We start from the raw sequence: 26,803 nt of genomic DNA on the forward strand, positions 1-26,803 counted from the left end.
TTTTGTCAATGATCACAAATCTACGTCATTGGATTGGGTAATGGACTTTCCACCATTGTGAAACATTTCTTCAAATTTCTCTGACAAAAACCTTCCAACTTTTAAACTGTTCTGTCAAATCTTAGCAATGCCCACGTGGCATGAAAGAATAAAACCGAGTGTGATTACCAGCCAGTCCCGCTGTGTTACAAAGCAACACGTCATCCAGAATCAACCTTCCACAGGCCCCTCACCAATAAACAGATGCTGCACAGACCAAATAAGAAAAGCCTCCAATCAGAGGGGAATTTTTAACAGAGGTTTGATGGAGGTGGTCACGGAGTGTGCTTTAGGAAGGGAATTCCTTAGCTTGGGTTCAGGAGACTGAAAATTCCACATTTTCCATGTGGAATTGGACACAATCCTCCAGCTGAGGTCTCAGCAATGAAGTGAAAAGGTTTTGGGTCACTCCCTTGGTTTATTGTGTCATATCTGAGCTACTCACGATTCCACAAAACAAAAAAATTAAAGTTTCAGAGGAAGTTCACTGGATTAATCCCAGAGGTGAAAGGTTTGTGTTATGAAGAGAGGTCAAGCAGTTGAGGCCGGTACTCTCTGGGCTTTAGAAGTATGAGAGGAGATCTAACTGAGGTCAGTAAGGTGCAAAAGAGGATTGACAAAGCAGACGTGGAGAGAATGTTTCCCCTTGTGGGGTGATATAGAACAAGAGGTCATCATTTTAGGACAGAAGCTGATTTTAATGTATTCTACTCAAAGCTCTGAAATTCCCTCCCTAAATTTCTCTACCACTCTCACCTTCTTTACGATACTCTGTAAAACCCACCTTCTTGACGAGGCTTTTGGTTACTTCTCCTCATCTGGCTCTGTGAGATATTTCATCTGATAACATTCCTGTGAAGGTCCTTGGGATATTCAACCTTGTTAAAGATGCTTTATAAATATAAGTGCTTGTTGTATGGTAGGCTACCTTAGGGGAATATGGCTGTACAGGATGGTTTACAGGGGACCCTACAGATTCAGGGACAGATGAATACAGACGGGAATTAAAACCAAGAATGCTAATTGTAAATGAAGGGTTAGAGAATCGAGAGTCAATACAGAGCAGAGTTGAAGAAAGCTAAATTACAGTTATGACAAGAGCTAAGAGACTGCGATGAATTCCAATGAGGCAGACAGGGAGATTTAATCAAGATTTTTCAGTTCTGAAGGGTTCTAATACAAGGAAAGATGTTTTTGCTGTGGTTGGAGAGGCACTGATTGGGGATCATCAGTTTAAGATTATCACAGAGAGTAACGAGGGAGATTAGGACAAATTTCTGAGTGTAGGGTATTGTTGGAGCATGGAGTACTTTGTCTCATGCATGGTTCAGACCAAACTCCTTCTGGCATGAGTTATAATGAAGGTGTCTCCTGACTTTGGCTGAAGAACAGAAGGAGGACTATTCGAGGGAGATAGTCAGCCATTGTATCTGCACTGGTTCCTCCGCATAGCCTCCATTGCCCTGAAAATGCTTTTTTTTAAGAAGTGATCTAATTCCATTTTGTAAATCTTTTTGAATCTACTCACACCACCCTTTCAGGCACCTCATTACAGATCATAAACACACACTTTCATGAAATAACTTAACCTTCCTCATGGTTCTTTTGTCAATGATCACAAATCTACGTCATTGGATTGGGTAATGGACTTTCCACCATTGTGAAACATTTCTTCAAATTTCTCTGACAAAAACCTTCCAACTTTTAAACTGTTCTGTCAAATCTCTTGTTCAATGTCTCTGCTCGAAAGGGAACAATCCCAGCTTCTCCAGTCTGTCCATATTCACGGAGCTCCCTCATTCCCGGAGCCAACTTGGAAACCCTCTCCACAACATCTCCCAGGCCTTGACGTTCCTCCTACATTTTCCATGTGGAATTGGACACAATCCTCCAGCTGAGGTCTCAGCAATGAAGTGTAAAGGTTTTGGGTCACTCCCTTGGTTTATTGTGTCATATCTGAGCTACTCACGATTCCACAAAACAAAAAAATTAAAGTTTCAGAGGAAGTTCACTGGATTAATCCCAGAGGTGAAAGGTTTGTGTTATGAAGAGAGGTCAAGCAGTTGAGGCCGGTACTCTCTGGGCTTTAGAAGTATGAGAGGAGATCTAACTGAGGTCAGTAAGGTGCAAAAGAGGATTGACAAAGCAGACGTGGAGAGAATGTTTCCCCTTGTGGGGTGATATAGAACAAGAGGTCATCATTTTAGGATAAGGGACAGCAGAATTAAAACAGAGCGGAGGAGGAAGGTCCTTCCTTAAAGAGACGTGAATCTGTGGGATTCACTCCACCAGAGTGAGATGGATGAGGAAATCCGAGAGATTTTTAATTAGTAATGAGCTACAGGGTTATGGAGGGCAGGCAGAGGGCAGGCCTGAAGGGCTGAATTGGGCACTCTTCCCCCGGGTTCTTGTGTTCACAAAGTCGTTAGATTATGTTTGTGCTTTTTTCGCGATACAGTGAGAGACTGTGATTGTCTGGATGTGCAGTCCTGGAATATTGTTCACAGCTCTGAGAATATTGCTCAGCAATGCAAACAAACCTCGGGAGAAAAATGTATCCAACTCCTGAAACCAGGAGTCTACGACTCTATAAACTAGGGGTGGGTGGGAGATTGAGAAACAGGGTTAATATTGGCACAGCTCAGAGCACAAAGCTCCAAAATCCTGACCTCCATCCAAACATCGAACCCTTGCTGTCCCCTGTTTTTATTATAGAACAAAGAAAATTACAGCACTGGAACAGGCTCTTCACCCCTCCAAGCCTGTGCCGATCACCTATTTTCTGTCGCCTATTTTCTAAGGATCTGTATCCTTTTGCTCCTTGCATTCATATCTCTTTTTGGATACATCTTCAATGATGCTGTTGTGCTCATCTCTACCACCTCCCCTGGCAACGTGTTCCAAGCCTCAGCACCCTCTGCGTAAAGAATTTTCCACGCATATCTCCCCTCAACATTTCCCCTCTCACCGTGAACTCATGACCCCTAGTGATTGATTCCCCCACACTGGGAAAAAGCTTTCAGCTATCCACCCTGTCTATACCTCTCATGATTTTGAAGGTCTCAATCAGGTCCCCCCTTAACTGTCTGTCTTTCTAATGAAAATAATCCTGATCTACTCGACCTCTCTTCATAGCTAGTGCCCTCCATACCAGGCAACATCCGGGTGAGCCTCCTCTGCACCTTCTCCAAAGCGTCCACATCCTTTTGGTAATGTGGCGACCAGAACTGTACGCAGTATTCCAAATGTGGCCAAACCAAAGTCCTATACACCTGCAACATGACCTGCCAATTCTTGTAGTCAACACCCTGTCCGATGAAGGAAACCAAGCCGTTTGCCTTCTTGACCACTTTACTGACCTGCGTTGCCACCTTCAGGGAACAATGGACCTGAACACCCAGATCTCTCTGTACATCAATTTTCCCCAGGGCTTTTCCATTTACTGTCGAGTTCACTCTGGAATTGCATCTTCCAAAATGCATCACCTTACATTTGTCCAGATTGAACTCCATCTGCCATTTCTCTGCCCAACTCTCCAATCTATCTATATTCTACTGCATTCTCTGACAGTCCCCTTCAATATCTGCTACTCCACCAATCTGGGTGTCATCTGCAAACTTGCTAATCAGGCAATCAATACCTTCCTCCAAATCATTTATAATTACTACAAACAACAGTGGTCCCAGCACGGATCCCTGTGGAACACCACTGGTCACAGGTTTCCATTTTGAGAAATTCCCTTCCACTATTACTCTCTATCCCCTGCTGCCCAGGGAGTTCTCTATCCATCTAGCTAGTACACCATGGACCCCATGTGTTTTCACTTTCTCCATCAGCTTACCATGGGGAACCTTATCAAACACCTTACTAAAGTCAACGTATATGACATCAACAGCCCTTCCCCCATCAATCAGCTCTGTCACCTCCTCAAATAATTCTATTAGGTTGGAAGACATGACTTTCCCTGCACAAAACCATGCTGCTCATTACTGATAAGCCCATTTTCTTCCAAATGGGAATAGATCCAATCCCTCAGTAGCTTCTCCAGCAGCTTTCCCATCACTGACGTCAGGCTTACCGGTCTATAATTACCTGGATTATCCCTGCTACCCTTCTTAAACAAGGGGACAACATTAGCAATTCTCCAGTCCTCCGGAACCTCACCTGTACTTAAGGATATTGCAAAGATATTTGTTAAGGCCCCAGCTATTTCCTCTCTCGCTTCCCTCAGTAACCTGGGATAGATCCCATCCAGACCTGGGGACTTGTCCACTTTAATGCCTTTTGGAATACCCAACACTTTCTTCCTCCTTATACTGACTTGACCATGAGTACGCAAAGATCTATCCCTAACCTCAACATCTGTCATGTCCCTCTCCTCAGTGGATACTGATGCAAGGGACCAGTTATATTTTTGAACTTTGAGGAGAAGTTGCTGATTAGACCTAAATCGAGAGTCAGAGGCAGGCCATTCACACAAGAGGAGCAGAAATTTGAAATTCCCTCTCACAGATGCAAACTCACTAATAATTTTACATTTGAGATCCATAGCCTTTATCTCACTGACAATATTGAACCAAGGTGGATGGGAAGGATTAGATTAAAGATCAGTGTTGACCTCTGAAAAATAAAGCAAACTGAAAGGGCTGAATGGCCTTCTCCTGTTTCAATTAAAAATACTGACTGCTTCAGAAAGGTACATGCAGTGACCCCAACCCACCACCACCCCCAGCTCAGAGGGGAGATGGACAGTGGAGCGAGTGTCTTTCTCAGGCTCTTCTATCTGACTGTATTTCAGGAGGACAGTAACAGAGTGGATATCTTACTGGGAGCTGCAGTAAAAAGTCAGAGATAAGAGTTTAAATCTGACACTGCAAATGAAGAAATAAATCCAGTTCATCAGGAATAGAAAATCTGTAATCAGACTGGTCACTGTGAAGCAATCACTGATTGTCCTAGAAATCCATCTGGTTGAGTAATACCCTCGAAGGAATGAAATCTGTTCGCCTTTGCCTACATGGAACTCCAGACCCAAAGGTGATTTCTAACTGCCTTTAGAAATGGGCACTCAGTGATGGGCAATTAATGTTGACCACATCAGGCCACACCCACATCCTATTAACAATCCAAAAGATTCAGCAGCCTACCTGGGAGCAAGTCTCATACAACGGCTGATTCCCAGCTCAAAGGTAATAACTAGCCAGTGAACAGGGCTGCAGAGTAAAGATGAAGTGTAGAACAATGATGCATCTTATAATTATGCACTTCCCCTACCAATCACACTGCTTATCCAGGGTGAAAATATTACTTGCTGGAGAAACTTATTAGAACTGGCAGCATCTGTGGAGAGAGAACGAGAGATGATGTTTCAAATCCAATCTGTCCTACCATTTGAAAGGAGAGTCATACTGGACTGCAAACATTAACTCTGTTTCTCTCTCCATGGATGCTGCTAGACGTAGTGAGCTTCTCCAGTAATTTCTGGTTTTGTTCAGCTCTTCAGAGCAGTATTTTTCTTTCATGTGAGTGCTGGAGAGAGGTCTGCTGTGTTGTGCTGTACTGGAACATTGTTCATAGCTCCAAGAATATTAATCAACATCACAATCACATCTTGGGGAAAAATGTAAACTTTCTAACTACAAAGGAAATCCAACAAGTTGTAATTAAATATTATTCTATCGCAGATTACCTAAATCTCCTACAGGCTCAATTCCTTCTGTGCTATATTTTTGGATCATCCATTAGCACATCTGTATTAGTGCCTTTCTGTGCTATTTCAAAGCCATCATTAATCCATTTATTTTAAATTACTGCAGGATTTCCTGTGGCATTTACCAAGGAGTGGGTGATGACGTGGGTTTATAACGTGAAAATTATTTCCCTAAGTGAATGCATCATTCCATTGTTAGAAAGGTTTGGATGTTACAATGCTATTCTCAACCTCAGGAGGATCTTCAAGTGATTGAAATGATTTAGTGAGGAGTGCGATGTAGAGCACACAGCAGCCAATTTGTATACAGCAAGCTCCCTCAGAAAACAGTGCCAAGAGCTGAGCAGATATTCTGCTGTCGTGATGTGAACTCACTGAGATTGGGAAGTGGGAAGAGTGAGACCTGCCACAGACCCACAGGTTTCCTCTATCAACAGTCAGAGGTGACTGATGGAGAGGTTACCTTCAGGGTCACCACAGCTGGGGTCTACAGCTGGTACAGGAACGGTATCACATGTGCCAATCTGTGTCAATCTGCTTCACAAACCAGCCTTCCAGTCAACTAACCACCCCTCCCCTCCCAAAAGTGACAAATATAGAGCAGGAGGGGCAATGGCTGAGTGACATTATTGCTGGACTGTTAATCCACAGATCCAGGTAATGTTCTAGGGATCTGGGTTTGAATCTCACCACGGTAGATGGTGGAATTTGAATTCAGTAAGTATCTGGAACTAAGAGTCTAATGATGACCAGATGTCAGAGGCAGGTTCTTTACTCAGAGAGTGGTTAGAGCGTGGAATGCCCTACCTGCTAATGTAGTCAACTCAGTCACATTAGGGAGATTTAAACAATCCCTTGATAAGCACATGGATGATGATGGGATAGTGTAGGGGGACGAGTTGAGAATAGTTCACAGGTCGGCGCAACATCGAGGGTCGGAGGGCCTGTTCTACGCTGTATTGTTCAATGTTCTATGACCATGAATTCATTGTCAATTGTTGGAAAAACCCCATTTGGTTCACTAATGTCCTATGGGGAAGGAAACTGCCGTCCTCACCTGGTCTGGCCTCCATGTGACTCCAGACCCACAGCAATTAGGGATAGGCAATAAATACTGGGCCTAGCCAGAGACACCTACAATTGTGAATTAATTATAAAAAAATGGACACAAGCAGAACTGATGGTGGGATGCTTCACACCATTTCAGGATAATTGTTAAACAAATGGATTCCATATCATTCAGAGTTTAACTCTGCTTCATTGGAATATGCTGAGTTGTTTTTGTAAATTGTGGGGAGGACATAGTTCAATACTGTTTTAAAAGGTTCCAGTATAGAATACGGTAGATCAGAACCCATCGGATACAAAGGTTCTTCAAACCTTAGTATTCTGTACCCCATTCAAAAAAATTAAAGTTTCCATTTGCTGTGTTTTTTCAAGTCTTATTAACTTGTCCTGTGTCCTTCACAGAGTTATGCAAGTAGATTCCCAGATCTCTCTGTTCCTTCAACCTCTTTCAAATTGTACCACTTACTTTAAATTGCCTCTCCACATTCTGCCTGCCAAATGAATCAAGTCTCATTTCTCTGCATTAAATTTCATCAGCCGCATCTCTGTCTACTTTCCCAATCTATTTTTATTTTCCTTCCTGAAATCTGCTGCTATCCTCCTCATTGATTACAATATTCCTAAACTTTCTCTTATCACAAACTTTGAAATAATTTCTGACGTGGCCAAGTGGAGGTCAGACATCAAAAAGACCAGGGGTCCTAGTCCCAACGGAACACCGTCCATCCATCCAGTGTGTAAACAGGCAGCCTCCAAGACTCTCTCCTTTCTGCTGCCCAATCAGTGTTGCCGTTATCCTGTTTCTTTTGCTAACAAACCCAAAGTCAATGATTTTAAAACACAATTACAAAAGAAAATGATAATTATTGGAAGTTAAATCTGAGCAGAAAAGAACTCTTCTGCAGAAATCTCATTGCTTATCACCCCGAGTCTCATCATTTCCTGACTCTCTTCAAGGTGAATATACCTGTAATGTGGGAATGGCTGCAGAATTAGCTGGCGGTCAGTTCACACAAGGAGAACTGAGGGGGGAGTCTTGCACCGCCACACCCTTCCACAACGGCGGCACAGTGGCTCAGTGGTTAGCACTGCTGCCTCACAGCACCAAGGTCCCAGGTTCAATCCCAGCCTCGGGTGACTGTCTGCGTGGAGTTTGCACATTTTCCTCATGTCTGTGTGGGTTTCCTCTGGGTGTTCCGGTTTCCTCCCACAGTCCAAAGGTGTGCAGGTCAGGTGAATTGGCCATTCTAAATTGCCCATAGTGCTAGGTGCATTAGTCAGAGGGAAATGGGTCTGGGTGAGTTGCTCTTCGGAGGGTCGGTGTAGACTGGTTGGGCCGAAGGGCCTGTTTCAACACTGTAGGGAATCTAATATAAAAAAACCACTCGTCCAACACTCAGGGTGACACCCTCCTCAGCTTGTAGAACAACAGCTCTCCAGGGTCACCCTCCTACAGCAGGGTAGCTGAGAAACAGACTGTTGGAGGGGGAGTTACTTTGAATGGCCTGGGGTTGGGACAGGGTTAGAGGGGACAGAGTTTGTGTACGTGCAGTTCCTGACACCAGGCTGAGCCTGGTAGGATACAGACAGCAGCAGAAATCCTTGCAGTCAGCTCCTGCCACACTCCTCTCTACCGCCAGCGCTAGCCAATGGCTTCTGCAGATGTGACTGCAAACCAAACCTAAACACGCAAGTCCCTTAACTCCTTCATGCCAGGAATATAAACAGATTTTTCAGCAGATCGCACACACTGTCCAGCCTGAACTGAGATCTCCTCCTGCAGAATTCAGGACTTGTCTACTTCAGGAATTATCTCTTAACAAAAGAATAAAAGGCACATCTAATCCAAGCTGACCTGTGAGTGTTTGATGGGGGAGAGTGTAGAAGGAGCTTTACTTTGTATCTAACCTTGTCCTGGAAGTATTAGATGGGAACAGTGTAGAGGGAGCTTTGCTCTGTATCTAACCCTGTTCTGTCCCTGTCCTGGAGTATTAGGTGGGGACAGTGTAGAGGGAGCTTCACTTGGTATCTAATCTAACAATGGTCAGTAATTCAGGAAGGAGGATCACGTAGATGTGGAGTTCGTGTGAAGGGTTATCTATCCTGAGCATTGACCACAGGGTGGGGGGAACACACACTGGACTGTTTTTGACGTTCAGGGATTGGAATGAGGTGGCCTTGTCAATGATTCCAGCCTTGATGCTCTTTGTCCTGTTCCAACAGGCAACCTGCCACTTGCTTCCTCTGGGTTTTACGAAACTTGCAAAATGTTAGGGGCCTCTTTTCCTTCCCGCAGCGGAGAATAGGAAAAGCAAGTTGGCCAGAGGCTTCCTGCCTGTGCACTGCCCTACCTCTCCCCGGCCTTCCTTTGGAAAAGTGTCTCGGAATGATGCATGTGGTGCTGGTGATAAGAACAGTGGCTCAACCTTCACTTCCGAACATAACACTTTGACAATCCACAAACAATAGGGAGTTCGATAGTCTCACACTCCCTGTCAAACCTTGCCTTTAGGAGGCGGTGTCAATTGAAACCAAACTAGAATCCGGTTTCCCCGACTGCATGAAACCGAATGAAAAAAACATTCTAACAGGGACAGGACTATTTAGCTCCGTTGCACTGTTACATGACATCAGGGCTGCTTTGCATCTCAATTCCATTTACCTGTCATCTTTCTATTCCTCTTCATACCTTTCCCTGATTCAAAACTGTTCACCTCAAGATGAAAGTTTCAATTGTCCCCTCGCATTGACAGCCTTTGTGAGGGGAGGAGTTTCCAGATTTCCATTTTGTATGAACAAGGGCTGTCTGGTTTCCTCCTGAACAAATCAGCTCCAGTTGTCAGGCTGGAATGCCACATCCTGCATCCCTCACCAGAGCAAATGAATCCCTTCCTCATCGTAAACACTTCAATTGGATCACTTTGCAACGCATAAACACACAGGAACCCATTCCTAATGACTACTAACATTTAACCCCTTAAGCCCTAGTTTCATTCTGGTGAATCTACTCTGCCCAACACTCTTCTGAGGCCAATAAATCTTTCATGAGGTACAGTGTGCCGAATGGATTGCTTCATCCCAGATGGCTGCCTTACAAGCAAAGAACAATTTCCCTTTGAATTCCAGCTCACCAGAAAATAAAACAAATTCCATTAGTTCTCAAAACCTACTAATTCCAAAGGTTTCCTGGTTACTCTTTGAGCCTGTTCATGACCTTCTGCAATTTTTGTACCTCAACTCGTGTATCCCATTGCTCCTTTGATGTCCCCAGTCTTTCTAAGGAAATATTCCCACTGCTTTAACTTGAACTAAAGTGAATGACTTAACATGATCGCGCTCCCCCCACCCTTGAACTTCACCCGCCTCACTTTCACCCACTTTATCCATATCCTTTAGAAACTTGCAGGTCCTCAGCTTACTATGTCTCCTCATTACTGGATTCCACAAACTGTGACGTCCAGCTCTCTCATCCGTCATCCACATCATTAATAATTTGGGTAAAATGCTAAGGTTCTGATAGAAGGGGAACACTAATCAGGATCCCTTTCCTTTATCTCTACTCTCTCCACTTCCAACATCTTAATCAACTCCTAACCCATGTCACACAATGACCTCAAATCCTCTTGTTCTTGAAGCTTGCACTATTTCATAACCTCCATCCTTTACATCACCCTCACAATTCTGCCTGTTCCTCTTGAGAGTTGGATCTTGTTGGATTTGACTTTCTTTAGGAACCAGGATTCGGAGATGCCGGTGTTGGACTGGGGTGTACAAAGTTAAAAATCACACAACACCAGGTTATAGTCCAACAGGTTTAATTGGAAGCACACTAGCTTTCGGAACGACACTCCTTCATCAGGTGATTGTGGAGGGCTCGATCGTAACAGAATTTATAGCAAAAATTAATTTATAGCAAAATTTTGCAGTGTGATGTAACTGAAATTATACATTGAAGAATTGATTGTCTGTTAAACCTTTCATCTGTTAGAATACAGTGATAGTTTCACTTTTCATGTGTAAATCACAAACCCGAGAATGCAACTTTAAAAAAAAGGGTTTTGTGAGTTACACATGAAAGAAGTGAAACTATCACTGTGTTCTAACAGATGAAAGATTTAACAGACAATCAATTCTTCAATGTATAATTTCAGTTACATCACACTGCAAATTTTTGCTATAAATTCTGTGTTACGATCGAGCCCTCCACAATCACCTGATGAAGGAGCGTCGCTCCCAAAGCTAGTGTGCTTCCAATTAAACCTGTTGGACTATAACCTGGTGTTGTGTGATTTTTAACTTTAGGAACCAGAACCTTCTCAAGCTCATGCTCAGGCAGCTATTGATCACCAGCTTCTCATTCTAAGACATCATCCCAGTTCATGTGCTTGTCTGATGAAGGGCTTTTGCCCGAAATGTCGATTTTCCTGCTCCTTGGACGCTGCCTGACCTTTTTCCAGCACTACACTCTCGACTCTGATCTCCAGCATCTGCGGTCCACACTTTCTCCATGTGATTGTCTAGTCCTCCTGAATCACCGGATTTTATTACTTAATAACACCTTGTGCTAGTAAGTTCCATATCTCAATTCCTCCGCCTTCTTGAACAGTTCCACCAGATTCGTTAGACATGACCCCCACCACCCACCTCCCACTCTGACAAAGCTATGCTGACAATCCCTAATCAAAGCTTGTGTCTCTAAATGGAGATTAATTTTCTCTTTCACTATTTTCTCCAATAGTTTCCCTCCCACTAATGTTGGACTCTTTGGTCTATAGATCCCTGATCTATCTCTGACACTATTCTTGTGAAGTACAACGACATTAACTGGCCTCCAATCCTCTGGCACCTACCTCCCTGATGCAAGACTGAAGATGACGATTGTGAGCAAAGCATCTTGAGATCCTGGTACAAATGGTGTTATCTCCAATGAGATGCTAAGGCAGCCAGAGATTTGATTTTATTTGAAAAGGGACATCTTTGAACTCACAGAGAAATGATGCAAAAACCATCCAGGGGCATTTCTGGTCCCTGCAGGTGGAAGCTACGGAAATGCACATGTGTCTGTGAATTGAACTGGCTTTAGTGAATCATCATGTGGGCAATACAGGAACACCATCTCAATTGTAACAGTGGAGTGTAACCTGCGCATACTGGAACACATACTCTAATTACTCCCTGGATAAGGAAATAAGTTCCCTCTTAGATTTACAAGTGACTAGCTTAATGATCATTGCTTCAAATTTTAATACTTTCCACAAGTGAAAACATTTCCATGGAAAAACATTACATTATACATATAAATCTGAGGATATCCACTTTGATAGCTAACAGGAGAAGTCAGATGATTATATAAATGGGAAGGGGGTCGGTGCAGTGAGACCTGGGTGTCATTGTGTACCAGTCACTGAGGGTAAGCTTGTGGGTGCTCCAGGCTGTGAAGAAGGTAAATGGTATGTTTGTGTGAAGGTTCAGGAACTGGAACATACATGTCTTGCTACCATTGTACAGGGCCTTGACTGGTGGTAGTGTCTCTATCTCTGCACTAGGCAGCCTGGGTTTTGTGTCCCATCTGCTGTACAGCTGTGTTATGGAACCTCTGAACAGGCTGAGAACGGTTTGGTCTCCTTATCTCAGGAAGGATGTTCTGGTGATGCAGGGAGTGCAGCAAAGATTTAGATGACATTCCCTCCAGTGTGGAAACAGGCTCTTCAGCCCAACAAGTCCACACCGGCCCTCCGAAGAGTAAACCACCCCAACCCTGTATTTACCCCTGATAAATGCACCTAACACCATGGGCAATTTAGCATGGCCAATTCACCTGACCTGCTCATCTTTGGATTGTGAGAGGAAAGCGGAGCATCTTGAGGAAACCCACAAAGACACAGGGGGGAGAATGTGCAAACTCCACACAGACTGCCACACGAGGCTGGAATTGAACCCGGGTCCCTGGCGCTGTGAGGCAGCAGTGCTAACCACTGAGTCACCGTGCCGTACAGAGTGATTCCTGTGATGGCAAAACTGACATATGAAGCATGATTGGATTGTGGGGGGGGGGGGGGGCAAGACACAATGTTTTCCCTGAGGAGTTAGATATAGTTCTTAGGACTGAAAGGTATCAAAGGAAACAGGGAGAAAGCGGGAACTGAGTTGGATGATCAGCCATGATCCTGTTGAATGGCAGGGCAGACTTGAAGGGCTGAATGGCCTACTCCAGCTCCTATTTTCTGTGTTTCTATCTTTTACCCATTTGAAACCCTTCCCTAATAATACTGGCACCTATTAAGATAGCCCCAACTTGCTCAGCCTCTGCCAAGTCTCAGAGTTTTGGATCTCTAGGAGCATTAACTTGGCAGATTTGTGAACATTTGATCTATTCAGAATCTAGTGGCTTCGGGTCTAATTGTGTCCCAATCCCCGCTAGATCAGCTTGAAAGAGGATCTTCCTTTGAATCTTGTTAGTATTTAATACTCCTCAGATTTGCTGCATCAGGCCTTTGACCTTTATCCTGGTCTCTAACAGTCAATCAGTTTGATGCTTCTGTCATCGGGAAAGCACACATTAGCATACTGAGAGGTGGAATGTTTCAAGGAGATGACCAAGTGTTTGGATGAGGGTAGGGCAATTTACGTGGTCCGAATGGATTTCAGCAAGGCCTTTGACAAAGTCCCACATGGGAGTCTGATAAAGAAGGCAAAAGCTCCTAGGATCCAGAGTAATTTGGCAAGATTTATCCATAATTAGATTGATGGTAGGAGACAGAGGGTGGTGGTGGAAAGCTGTTTGTATGACTAGACGCTAGTGTGCAGTGACTTAGCACAGCGAGTGGTGCTGTGTCCCTTATTATTCATGACATTTGTAAATGACATCAATGAACATGGGGAAGGGATAATAATTAAGTTGGCAAATGAGACAAAGTTTGGCCGGGTGGTTGACAGTGAGGGGGAAGGTGTCAGGTTATAGGAGGATATGAATGGATTGGTCACATGAAATTTAACCCTGACAAGTGTGAGATGATGCACTTTGGGAGAGGTAATACGACAAGGAAGTACTCAATAAATGCAGGACACTGGGATAGAGGGATCTTGGGGTGTTTGTCCACAGATCCCTGAAGTTAACAGGATAGGTTAATAGGGTGGTTAAGAATGCAAACAGGACACTTGCCTTTATCAGTCATGGTAGAGATTATAAGTGCAGGGAGGTTATGTTGGAGAGGAACAGAACTCTGATTAGGCTACAGCTGGAGTACTGTGTGCAGTATAGGAAGGATGTGACTGCATTGGAGGGGGGGGGGAATGGAGATTCACCAGGATGTTGCCTGGGATGGGGTAGTATAGTGATGAAGAGAGGCTGGATAAGCTCAGGCTGTTTTCTTTCAAACAGAGAAAGCTGAGGGGGGACCTGATAGAGGTGTGTAAGATTAAGAGAGGCAAGGACAGGGTGGACAGCTGCTCCATTTAGTTGGAGGGTCAGTAACGAGGAGGTTTAAGATGGGATTTGAGGAAACCTTTTTCACCCAGAGGGTGGTGGGAACCTGGAATGTTCTGCCTGGGAATACAGTTGAAGTGAGAAACCTCACACCCTGGATGAGCACTTGGAATGTTGTGAGGTTCAAGACTATGGTCCAGGTTTGGGAAAATGGGACTAGTGTCAGTAGTAGCATATTTATGACAGTACAGCCTCGAAGGGCTGAAAGGCATCTATTGTACAGCATGATTCTGTGATTCTGAGTGTTATTTTAACTCATTTCCCCCCAGCTCAAAGGGACAGTGATAAAGACACCGCTGCTTGTGGGAATCATGAGGAAAGGAATGGACAGACAGGGTGATTAGATTACTTACAGTGTGGAAACAGGCCCTCCGGCCCAACAAGTCCACATCGACCCGCCGAAGCGTATACCACCCAGACCCATACTCCTACATTTATCCCTTCACCTAACACTACGGACAATTTAGCATGGTCAATTCACCTAACCTGCACATTTTTTTTGGACTGTGGGAGGAAACCGGAGCATCCGGAGGAAACCCACGCAGACACGGGGAGAATGTGCAAACTCCACACAGAGAGTCGCCTGAGGCGGGAATTGAACCCGGGTCTCTAGCGCTGAGAGGCAGCAGTGCTAACCACTGTGCCACCGTGCCGCCCACATATTCTGCTCAGATATTCTGTAACTGGACTAGAAGAAGCATGTGCAAGCTCGCAGGGTAGGAAATCTGGCAACACCAAGGTAAAGGAATGGAGGGCAGTCTCACCTGACAATCTCACTCCATCAAGGACTATTTTTACCAGGACATTTCCTTAGAGGTTTCAGTATTGGGCCCCATGACAGGGAAGGAGGCAAAATGCGCCAAATGGCCTTATATTGTGCCATGTATTTTTATGTGTACTGTCCAATAAAATGAGGGCTTTAAATGGTTGAAGTGGAGAGAAACAATTAAATTCAAGCATCTTTCCATTCCACTCTCTCGATAAGCCAATGAAAATCTAGGAAATGGCCCCATTTCTAAGCCAACTTGGCTTAATTCCCCTCCAGGCAGTGCCCTGACAACAGCGCCATCACCTGAGCTGTGTAATCACAGGGTGACATGGGCACCTCATGAAGAGACAAAACATGAATTTGAAAATACGGAGAGGTGGGGTGGGGGAGGGAAGCTGTACACAAGTCAGAAAGCAGATGCCAGTTGTGAAACACAGTATTCGGGTACACATGTAAGATTTATTGAGGAAAATTACCTGGGCCTTGCATATCATCATCTTCTTCCTCTGGGGGTATGGGTGGAGGGAAGTCATCCTCTGAAAGAAAAAATACCAAGCAGTTATTCAAAATAAACTTTTATGTTCCAGTGTCAACACAACATCCAGCAGAATTGCAGAAAAATACACCAACTGGGCCTATTGACTCTGTGCTGGTGGTTATGCTCCTCACAACTTCCAGTCATAGAACTTCATAGAATTCCTACAGAATGGAAACAGGCCCTTTGGCCCAACAAGTCCACACCAACCCTTCAAAGAGTAACCCACCCAGAGCCATTTCCCTGTATTTACCCCTGACTAAAGCACCTAACCTATATGCCCTGAACACTGTGGACAATTTAGCATGGCCAATTCACCTAATCTGCACATCTTTGGACTGTGGGAGGAAACCGGAGCACCTGGGAGAAACCCGCACAGACATGGGAAGAACAAGCAAACTCCACACAGTCACCTGAGGGTGGAATTGAACCTGGGACCCTGGTGCTGTGAGACAGCAGTACTAACCACTGAGCTACCTTGCTGTCCATCAGCTCAGTTCTTCAACAAGAACTTCATTTCTGGTATTTCTCCAGCTTTCCCTTAATGTGTCCATAATCTCTGCCTGAAAAGCTCCTTGTGGGACCGAGCACCACATTCTCACCAGAGTTCCCATGAATCCCATGATTCAATGATTAACATCAGGGAGGTACAAGAGGCTAGAGCTGGAGAAATGCCATGATCTCAGAGAGCTGGACAGTGGCAGAATGTGAAAACCATCATCAATGAGAATGGAAATGAAGGCATTGTCAGACTGGGGGCCAACACAGATCAGAGAGCATCAGCAAACAGGACTTGGTGCAGTGTCAGCTCAGGCAGCAGCAGTGTAGATGAGTTAGAGCTTTTGCAGGATCTAAGCTGGTAGACCGGTCAGGAGAGTATTTTTCTTTGAAACAGAATTTCAATGAGTCCTTATATAGAAAAATATTATCCGGGAGGCTTATTCACAGGGAAGCACGTTAGTGAAGCCTTCCCACAAAACTATTGAAACAAAGTTCTTTTTTAACCTCCAAGCATTTTTTTTATTACTTCCTATACATCCTGTCCTCTACACCTTGCGTTCCTTTCCAATGGAAATCAATTCAAATCAGCTCAGGCATCTGTGCTGATGTATAAATTTGATCTGAACCCCGTTGAGTCAGTCTCAGAGCAGACCCTGGGGAAGGCGAGGCTGTAAAGCAGATCTCTTTAAAACAAATCAGGTTTTGGACTGGAGCTGCTCATGAACGTACATAACCTGATTAAAATTGACTTTGAATAAATGTGAGCGAAGGATTGCTGGTTCTGCTCAGCTCGTGACTGTAGCCACTGCTCTGAGGTTGCACTGACCCACCCGGTCCTGCTCGGAGGATCATCACCATGGTGCTGCACATCAAACGTGCAATCACCCTCCAGCAGAAGAAATTAAACTAAGGCTTTAAGGTGATTAAACAATTGAGGGTTGAAACTATTTCTTCTGGTGGGTGAGTCGAGAACGAGGTTTAAAATAAAATCCGAACCAAGCTGATGTAGCAAAGTACTTCCTGGGAGGAAGAGATTTCTCCCTCCCCTGGGGTGGGGGATTTGGAATCTTTGAGGACAGAACCGAGGACAGAAAATTTCTCGAGAGCTCAGTGCGAGTGAGACCAGCCAACAGATCTTTCACTGGGAAGGATGTACCTTCAGTTTGTGTAGAATTACATAGCATTTCCAGCACAGCAAGAGGCCATTTGGCCCATCTAATCGATGTGGCTCACTGGCTTCATATGAGCCTCCTTCTCCTCCTCTCACTCTTTATCTAACCCTAACACAATATCCTTTCATTCCTTTTCTCGTCAGGTGCTTATCCAGCTTATCTTTAACCCACTAATGCTATTAGCAACTACCATCTCTGACTGCACTGCCAGACTTTTTTGAGTTTCTCCAGGGTTTCCTCATTCTGGGAGATTTCTGCCTTTGGTCCAATGATACACCTTTAGCTGATTTGTTCCCAGACTCCCTCCTGTTGGGATCCTGTCATTTATTTTGACAGTTCACTTCCCGATTCCCTTTTGTGGGTGTAATTCTCACACTGTGTGGGCACAGAAAAAGCTGTGCCCCAATCCTCTGCCCATTTCCATCACCCACATTAGTACACTGCCCACTTGCACTGAAGCCACTGACGGGGAATATCAGGCAGCACATTTCGAGCATGAAGTCAGTCCTCTGCTCCGCTCGAAGTGAAAATTACTCTCAGCATCTTCCAACCATCTGAGTTGGGTAATTTCAAACTGTTGCTCTTATTTTCAAATCCATCGGCAGCCCTTCTCCCCCATCTGTGCCCTTTTCTCCAGCCCCTACACACCCTCTGGAAATGTCTGTGTTTTTCCAGCTCTGGCCTCTTGTTCACTTCGCATCACTCTACTCCAGTGGTTTTGTCTTCCGATCCCAACATAAACCATTCCCGGGCGTGGTCTACCCTCAGAAACAGGAAGCTCAGGAAAGGAGTCAGTGCAATGAGGGACCGAGTGACTTATTCAGAGTCAGGCTGGAGTTCCAGGGGTACAAAAGGGAAGTGGAGAGAGATGGAGAGTTCAGGGAGAAAGTCCCAGATCCAGGGACCTTGGCCAGTTGAAGGAGTAACCACCAAACGAGGAGTTCATGGAATCATAGAATCCTACAGTGTGAAAACAGGCCCTTCAGCCCAACAAGTTCACACTGACCCTCCGAACAGTAACCCACCCAAATCCATTCCCCTACCCTCTTACTCTACATTTGCCCCGACTAACGCAACTAACCTACACATTGCTTAACCCTATGCAATGTAGCACACAATCCACCTAACCTGCGCATCTTTGGATTGTAGGAGGAAACTGGAGCACCTGGAGGAAACCCACGCAGACACGGGGAGAATGTGCAAACTCCACAAAGACAGTCACCCGAGGCTGGAATCAAACTTGGGTCCCTGGCGCTTTGAGGCTAATGCTATTGAGTGTCACTGTGGGAGAGCTGAACTATGGATGAAACAGTTCAAGGCTTTAGCCGGGTGCTGGCAAGTGGGACTAGATTGGGTTGTGACATCTGGTCGGCATGGACGGGTTGGACCGAAGGGTCTGTTTCCACGCTGTACATCTCTATGGCTCGAAGACTCTGTGTTAGTTGTTGCATGCGCCTTGCTGAAAGATGAGCGAGGAGGGAGGTTTCTGGTCGTCCTGTCTGAGATTCCTCCCTCAATCGACACCATGGAAGCAGATAGAGAGATTGACCTGACATTTCTCTTGTTCCTTCTTGCAGATGCTGCTGGGGCAGACCCAGGTGCTGCAGGTCACTAGTGGCTCAGATGCCATCCTGTCGGGGCTAGGGCACTGAAGGAGACTGACATTGATGGCTAGATAACGGGAGATAAAACATCCGAGAAGTGTAAACTCTGCCACGTCTCAACAGCCTCGAGGTAACTGAGTGGAAGAACCACAGGTTATCACTCTCAACATTACTCAACCCTGATCTGCGGCATTCCACGAACGACACTCCCTCATATTGGCACAGTTCGAGGATGCATATTTCGAGGGGGTAAATATTTTGATACAGTAATCAACCCAGTGAGGTATGCTGGTATCTTAAAGCTGTTCACACAACTAGGCACATTGATATATTATCATGGTGCACTTTATTACTTCAGTTTAGCTATCACTTTTCATAGAATAATGCACTACAGAAACCATTCATCCGTGGGGAATCATAGGGACCCTACAGTGGAGAAACAGCCCTTCAGCCCAACAAGTCCACATCAACCCGCCAAAGAGTAACCCACCCAGACCCATTCACCCCTCCCTATTACTCCACATTTACTCCTGACTAATGCACCTCACCTGTATGTCCCTGAACGCTATGGGCAATTCACCCTAACCTGCCCATCTTTGGATTGAGAGAGGAAACCAGAAGGAAACCCACACTGACACGGGGAGAATGTGCAGACTGTTGCCCAAGACGGGAATCAAACCCAGGTCCCTGGCGCTGTGAGCCACCGTACCACCCCATCGTATAGATGCCAGGTATTTGAAAGAGCTATCCGATTCCTACTCTCTCCCTCTGTCTCTCTGAAAGCTGTATAATAGCACAATGGGTCGAGGGCTGAGTGACCTCCTCCTGTTCCTAATTTTTGCGCACAAAATGTTTCTTCTCAAGTATCCCCCCAGTTTTATTTCTGAAATGTATCTGTAAACCTGTTTCCACCACTCTTCGAGTGTAAGGAGGCTGAGAGTCCTGGGATCGGGCATGAAAAATTAGCAAAGCTTTTGGTTCCTGATCATTAGAACATAGAACATAGAACAATACAGCACAGAACAGGTCCTTCGGCCCACGATGTTGTTCAGTTGCATTTTTAAAAATTGATTTGTTGGACATGGGTGTCACTGGCTGGGGCCAGCATTTATTGCTCACCCCTAGTTGCCCCTTGCAGGGGTGGTATTGACCTGCCTTCATGCAGTGCACTTGGTGTAGGAGACCTACAATGCTGTTAGAGAGGGAGCACCAGGTTTTGACCGGTGATATGTTTCCAAGTCAGGACGGGGAGTGACATGGAGGGGCAGTTGTAAGTATGCAAGTATCTTAAAGTTGTGGTGTTCCCATGTATCTGCTGCCCTCGTCCTTCTAGATACCAACAGTTGGGGGTTTCAAAGGTGGTGTCTGGGGAGGCTCAATGAATTTTTGATGTGTATCTTGTAGGTGGATTCTTGCATGCCTTTCAGTTGAAAACCCCTCATCAATTTCCTGTTGAAACCCTCTCATGAGTTTGTTCAAAATGCTTTGCCCAACAATGTTCCCTTCCTGAGGATTCAAACAGACAGCTGCTCAAACCCACATGATCCTAATTTACAGAACATCAAAATCCTAACAGCAGATTTCAGGATCCAAGGCTTTCGCTCTTGTCAAGGACTTCGGTCAGGCCGATGAAATCTATCCATTACATTTTTTTTGCGTCTGTCATGTGACAAACAGCATATTAATGGCTGCTCTGAGTTCCTCATGTAGACTTTCTAAAAACAATGATTGATGAGCAACCTACAGATAATCTTCTGGGCAAAGAATCAGAGGGAGATTCCCAACATATTTCCTGGCTATAGCGACTCCATTTCCAGTGTGTGGGATAGCAGCACTGAGCTAGTAAAGATTCTAAAGGATCTAATCTCTGCACTCGCTGACAGGCCAATTAAGCCGTTGAGTTAGAACTTTGTGCCAATCTCTCTTCTTGGCATTCCATCAGGACTAGTAGCTTTCCATTCTCCCTCATCCTGACAACTTTCATAGTTTCCTTTACCAGCTACTATCAGATGGATTGGCTGCTTTAACAAGTTGCCACAGCATTAAGGCTGATGTCAGATGGACCATCCTGCAGATTGTCACCTTTACAGGATTGAGCTCTGGTCAGTGATTGGTGAGCCGTCTACGTGTGTTTCAACGGGACAGGAAGGGTCTGACCGATCTGCCAACTCTCTTCAGAGTTAGTGTCCTATTTGTCAACAGTTTCTTCTGCTTCTGCTTCTGTATCCCAATTCTCATTCCAGGCCCAGGGTGAATGTTTGTGTCTTGCTTGTCAATGGAACTCCCTGGTCATTGTCACTGATCAAGTGGTCGCTGCTGCCTGAGGGTCTGACAGCAGGACCAACAACAAAGATAGTCCCAATTTGTATGGCACCAAAATAAAAAGCCCTTCACACAAGTTTTCATGGAGTTGTGATGACACAGGAGGCCACTCGGCCCATTGTGCCTGCACTAATTCTATCACCAAACAGTGAACAACGTTTGACATTGAAGTGCACAAAGGGATTTGAGGACAGGAGACCGAATGGTTGGTTGAAAGACTGGGTCTTAAACAGTCTTGAAGAAGAGTCGTAACGGCCTTGAGACATGAAACCTGATTCTCTCTTCACAGAAGCTGCTGGACTTGCTGAGTTTCTCCAGCATTCTCGGTGTTTGTATCAGATCTCCACCGGAGTTTGCTTTTACTTGAGGTTTTAAGAAGTGTCTCACAAAAGAGGGAACCTAAGGGAGGACTTCCTGGCAGTTGAAGGCAGAGCTGCAAATAGCAACAGTGACTCACCTCAGGGGCCAGGACGTTGCAGTAGGTCCCCTCAGTGGGTGAGTAAGGAAGGGAGGAGATCATGGAGATAGCAAATCGAGAGGTCAGCATGCCTGGATGGTGTTGAGTTCTTTGTGTGTTGCATTGCTGTATCCCATTGGAATGCAGACCTGAGGCTTGGGGTAGTGCTCTACTGTATTGACCCATTGGGTGGATGGGCCCTCCAAATATACAGCACCTCCTCTGTAGCACGCTGAAGTCAGTTTAGTTTATTCACTGCTGTCGGTGCTGAGGTGCCCTCTAAGCTACTAATGAAGTTATGCTGATAGTTAACAGGGAAGGACATTAAACAATTCGATCGAAATATCTTGACAATGCAAACTTTATTTCTGGAGAGAAGGGAAGAAGCTCATTAGACACTGAAGCAGAGAGGTAAAAACAATGACTGCAGATGCTGGATACCAGCTTCTGGATCAGTGGTGCTGGAAGAGCACAGCAATTCAGGCAGCATCCGAGGACAGGCAAAATCGACGTTTCGGGCAAAAGCCCTTCATCAGGAATAAAGGCAGAGAGCCTGAAGCATGGAGAGATAAGAGTTTCAAGGCTGAGGAAATCCACATTGTTGCCCTGGGGTTGAAGTGTTCCGAGGCGGAATTGAGGCGTTCTTCCTCCAGGCGTCTGGTGGTGAGGGAGCGTCGGTGGAGTAGGCCCAGCACCTCCATATCCTCGGCAGAGTGGGAGGGGGAGTTGAAATGTTGAGCCACTGGGCGATTTGGTTTTGAAGCAGGCCATTCAGCCCATCGAGTCTACTCTGCCATTGAATGAGATCATGGTTGAGCTGATAAACCTCAACCCTACTTTCCTGCTTTATCTCCGTTACCCTCTCTCTCAGCCTTGAATATATTTAATGCCCCAGCCTCGGCAGCCCTCTGCGGGAAAGAATTCCACAGATTCACTCTCCTCAAAGAGAAGAAATTTCTCCTCATCGCTGTCTTAGACGTGTGGCCCCTCATTCTCCCTCTGGTGCCCTCTGGTCCTACTCTTGCAGGATCATGGGGAGTAGGTCATTCAGGCCCTTGAGACTGTTCCACCATTCAGTGAGATCGGGGCTGATCTGTGATCTAACAACATGTACCATCCAACAGAAATGTATCAATCTCAGATTTAAAATTAAATGTGATCCAGTATCCCAGTGCCATCTGTGGAAGAGAATTCCAAACATCAACCACAAGGGAAAATAATCTCTCCACATCTACCCTGCCAAGTCCCCTAAGAATCTTGGATGCTTTAATCAGGTCGCTTTTTATTCATGTATATTCCATGAGGCAGGAACCAAGAATATATTCTGTGATATCAGTGAGCAAACAATTACTATATTCTTGTGAAATTCCTCAGAACACTGTTAACAACAGTATTTAAAATGACTGCATTAACTTCTCCATTCAGGTAGTAAATAAAGGAACTCTATACAGATGCATTAAACAGTACCATGTCAGAGTTGCAGCACATAACAGGCTTTAGGTGAGTCGATAGGTTGAGATTTATCAAGGAGAGACAGGCTGTTGGATCTAATCACCTTTCTCTGTTGGTAAGAATTTTTACTTTGTAACAAATTGCAGCATCAGATCGTCAGGACTCAGTAGTGACATTTCTAATCACTGAATGAAGGCCAGTGTGTAACCTCTATATATATCACCAGGAAAACACACACACACACCCAATTGGCCAGCTCAGCAGGCAACAGACAGAGCAGTGACTTTTACAGGTCAGAGCAACAGAGATAAATATGAAAAGAAAGACACTGGTTTCAACAAAGGCACCTGCTGGTCTCGCGTCGGGAATGATACAAACTTCCATCGCATTACTTCTCCTATAACTCATGCACTCTCCTGGGTCTGCCTCTCAATAAAGTGAAAGTTAATCTCACCGCACAGCCCTTGCTAAGTGCTGGCTTTCCAGCAATCCGCGTGCCTGCCAGTGATGATTCAGCAAAAACTTCTCATTTTCTTTGTAAGTGATATTCTAAGTCGTCCTTGAGTTCTTTACATTTACTGACAAAGTGAGAGCTCTCTTTCTTTGGTAAAAGTTAACTCTGGAACATTGGGTTCTGCAGCAAGGTGAATATTTAGCCTTACACCTTGTACTTCCCTATAATAAAGTGGCAGAGAGGTGGAGAGTGAGGCGTGATTAGGATTAAAAAGGTTTTGAGGGGGAAACAGGGTGGGTTCAGGGTCACATGGGGTCATCACCTCAGCTCATCTATTGATGACTAGGGAAACAGAACGGAATCTCATGTCCACCCTAGCTGCACCGAATATCAAATAAATGGATGGGAGCATTTGAGCCGGCAACAGCAAATGCAACAACAAATTACATTTATGTAACACCTTCAACATAGTGAAAATCTGCCAGACCACTTCACGGAAGGATGACCTTTCAGGATATAACATCAAGCCATAATAGGACTGGCAACCATATGGTCAATCAAAGTGGTAGGTTTTCAGGAGCAGCTTGAAAGAAGAAAGTGAGAGAGACAGAAAAACAGATAAATGGGAAGGATTAGGGAGCGAATTCGAGATCTTAGTGCCCAAGTTCAAGACATGGTTGTTATCAATAGTTTAGTTAAGGCGATGACCCCCATGAGGTTGCCAATGGCAGAACTGTGGAAACTGTGGATGTGCAAGAGGCCAAGGAAATGAAGGAGGGTTATTATTAGATTAGATTAGATTCCCTACAGTGTGGAACAGGCCCTTTGGCCCAACCAGTCCACACCGATCCACTGAAGAGTAATCTACCCAGACCCATTTCCCTCTGACTAATGCACCTAACACTATGGGCAATTTAGCATGGCCAATTCACCTGACCTGCGCATCTTTGGACTGTTGGAGGAAACCAGAGCACCCGGAGGAAACTCACGCGGACATGGGGAGAACGTGCAAACTCCACACAGACAGTCACCCAAGGCTGGAATCGAACCTGGGACCCTGGTGCTGTGAGGCAGCAGAGCTAACCACTGATTCTTGCAAATTAAAGAGCAACAGAATAAAAGATACAATCAACATGACATGAGGCATTCTCAGGGACATGCACGTCTCATCATTATAACATCTCACCATCACACCATGTGACCCCAGGGTGTCATCACAGAGAAGTTCAAACTACTGAGTTTTCCATTGCCGTGTGCCATAATGAGGAGTCTTGGTAAATGGGGAACTAACCTCAATGTATCGTCACTTCAACCTTGACCCCTTGGCCCTGGATCTGGTCTGCTGGCACCCTGAACCAGCCTGTTTAATTAAGCTGATTATTCTTATGGTTCCTGTTTGTGAATTTTTTTTAATAATCGTATATACAGTTATCTAAATCAAAACACTCAGAGCCTTTTTCAAATTGCCCAACCTCTCGTCAGTTTTGGGAATACTATTGACCAATCAAGTACGTCTTGGAGCATGTGCAGATCTGGACTTGTCACCTGACCCTGAAGGTTCCCCTCTCCCCACTCCCAGAAGCCTCAGGAATCTTTATGTCCAGATGTTTTTGCCAGAAAAGTTCACAGATTTCCAAAACATGGCTTCTCTTAAACAAGTCAATGATAAATCTTGGAGTGCATCTTTGCAAGATCCTGTCAGCTTGTACAGTTAGTATTTTTTGTTTAAACTCAAATCTTTGCCTTAAATGATCATTAATAAGATGTGAATGAAATGTTGGATTCTTCACTTTGAGTCACAGAAACCCATTCCCGATCCTCACATAACTAGGAGACTGGGAGACTGGCAAAACCCTTTCAACATTCCACATGTCTCAGCACCGACTAACCCAATGGACAGGATTATCACTTTTTATTTCAGATTCTTTGGCTCTGAGCTTTTGACAGTTTGCCAACACCTTGTTCCTTTTACTTGGTCTGCACCATGCCCATTTGGATTTCTGGGCTGTTAACAACAACAACATCTGGTCTATGAAGTATTGCAAAGTCAGAGGTGCTGTCTTTCAGATAAGATCTTATCCTAGGATGCTGGCTGTGCTCTCTATTGGATGTAAAAAAAGACCACACTGTTTTGAAGAATAGCAGGAGATTCTGGCCTGGAGAAAATCTGTTGATTGCAGAACTGTTTACAGCACAGCAGGAGGCCATACAGTCCAGCATGTCTGTGCTAGCCTGCCAAATGAGCAGCTCATTTAGTGCCGTTCTCCTGCCCCCTCCTCCCCATAATCCTGCATTATGTTCCTTTTCAAATTGCCATCTAATTCCCTTTGGAATGCCTTGGTTCAACCTGCTTCTGCCACACTGGCAACGCCTTCCAGTCATTCATGTGCATCAACAGAAAGGTGATCTGGTCAGAACAGCACAGATATTCATGGGATCTTGCTGTGCACAAACTGGCTGCCACATTTCCTGCCTTCCAACAGTGTTGGCATTTTAAAAAGCCACTTCATCATTTGCAAATATTTTGGGAGATCCCAAGGTTGTGAAAAGTGCTAGATAAATGCAAGTACAGCAGGATGAAGTCTTCAAAAGATACTTCCGCTTCCTTCAAACAGCAATGCCGACCGTTTACTTCAAGTGAAGATTTTGTTTCAAGCAAAGTGTGTTCGAGTTTAGCTCAGTCAGTTACTGTCACCCCTGGGGCTGGTTGGAAGCTGTCGGCCAGGACCTGACTGCCCGGTCTCAGTAGACACTGCAATGTTCAACAGAGAGCTCACCCACCTGGTCAGGGAAACGGTGAAATGTGTGGAACACATTTGTCTGAGTTAAGGAGAGACTTCAGTTTTTAGTTGCTGGGGGAAACTGCTCCCACTAATAGAAATATTGTTCTGCCCACCAATAACTACTCTCTCCTCTGTTACTCATCACATCCAGTGACTATTGTGGTGATAATTCAGAACCTTCCCCTTCACTAAATAATCATTTTTTGATATGAGTGCGGCTTCAACCCAGTGCACAACATTATCATTAATGATGTTAATGAGCTGGCTTCACCTCATTTTTCACTAATGTTCCACTAATCTATTTTTGGACGGGTAGAAATCTCATATCAGCATTAAACACAGACCCTTGGAGCTTTCGACAGGAATGAAACCCCTCCTCATTCCTGGTTATCTCCTAATTTGAAAATCACTGACAAAGAAGACTTGGATTTAAATACAGCACAAACTCAAG

The 26,803-nt window shown here is 44.9% G+C and overlaps 1 protein-coding gene across 1 annotated transcript in view; it reads right to left on the reverse strand.

The window, feature by feature from the left end:
- skap1 (src kinase associated phosphoprotein 1) overlaps window positions 1–26,803 on the reverse strand; it is a 371,132-nt gene that overhangs the window by 55,872 nt on the left and 288,457 nt on the right. The window contains exon 10 of the mRNA XM_043674766.1: window positions 15,549–15,608. Within this exon, the coding sequence (XP_043530701.1) occupies window positions 15,549–15,608 (60 nt within the window). The remainder of the gene's footprint in view (window positions 1–15,548; window positions 15,609–26,803) is intronic.

The sequence above is a fragment of the Chiloscyllium plagiosum genome, chromosome 33 (assembly GCF_004010195.1).
Source record: "Chiloscyllium plagiosum isolate BGI_BamShark_2017 chromosome 33, ASM401019v2, whole genome shotgun sequence".
NCBI lineage: Eukaryota > Metazoa > Chordata > Chondrichthyes > Orectolobiformes > Hemiscylliidae > Chiloscyllium > Chiloscyllium plagiosum.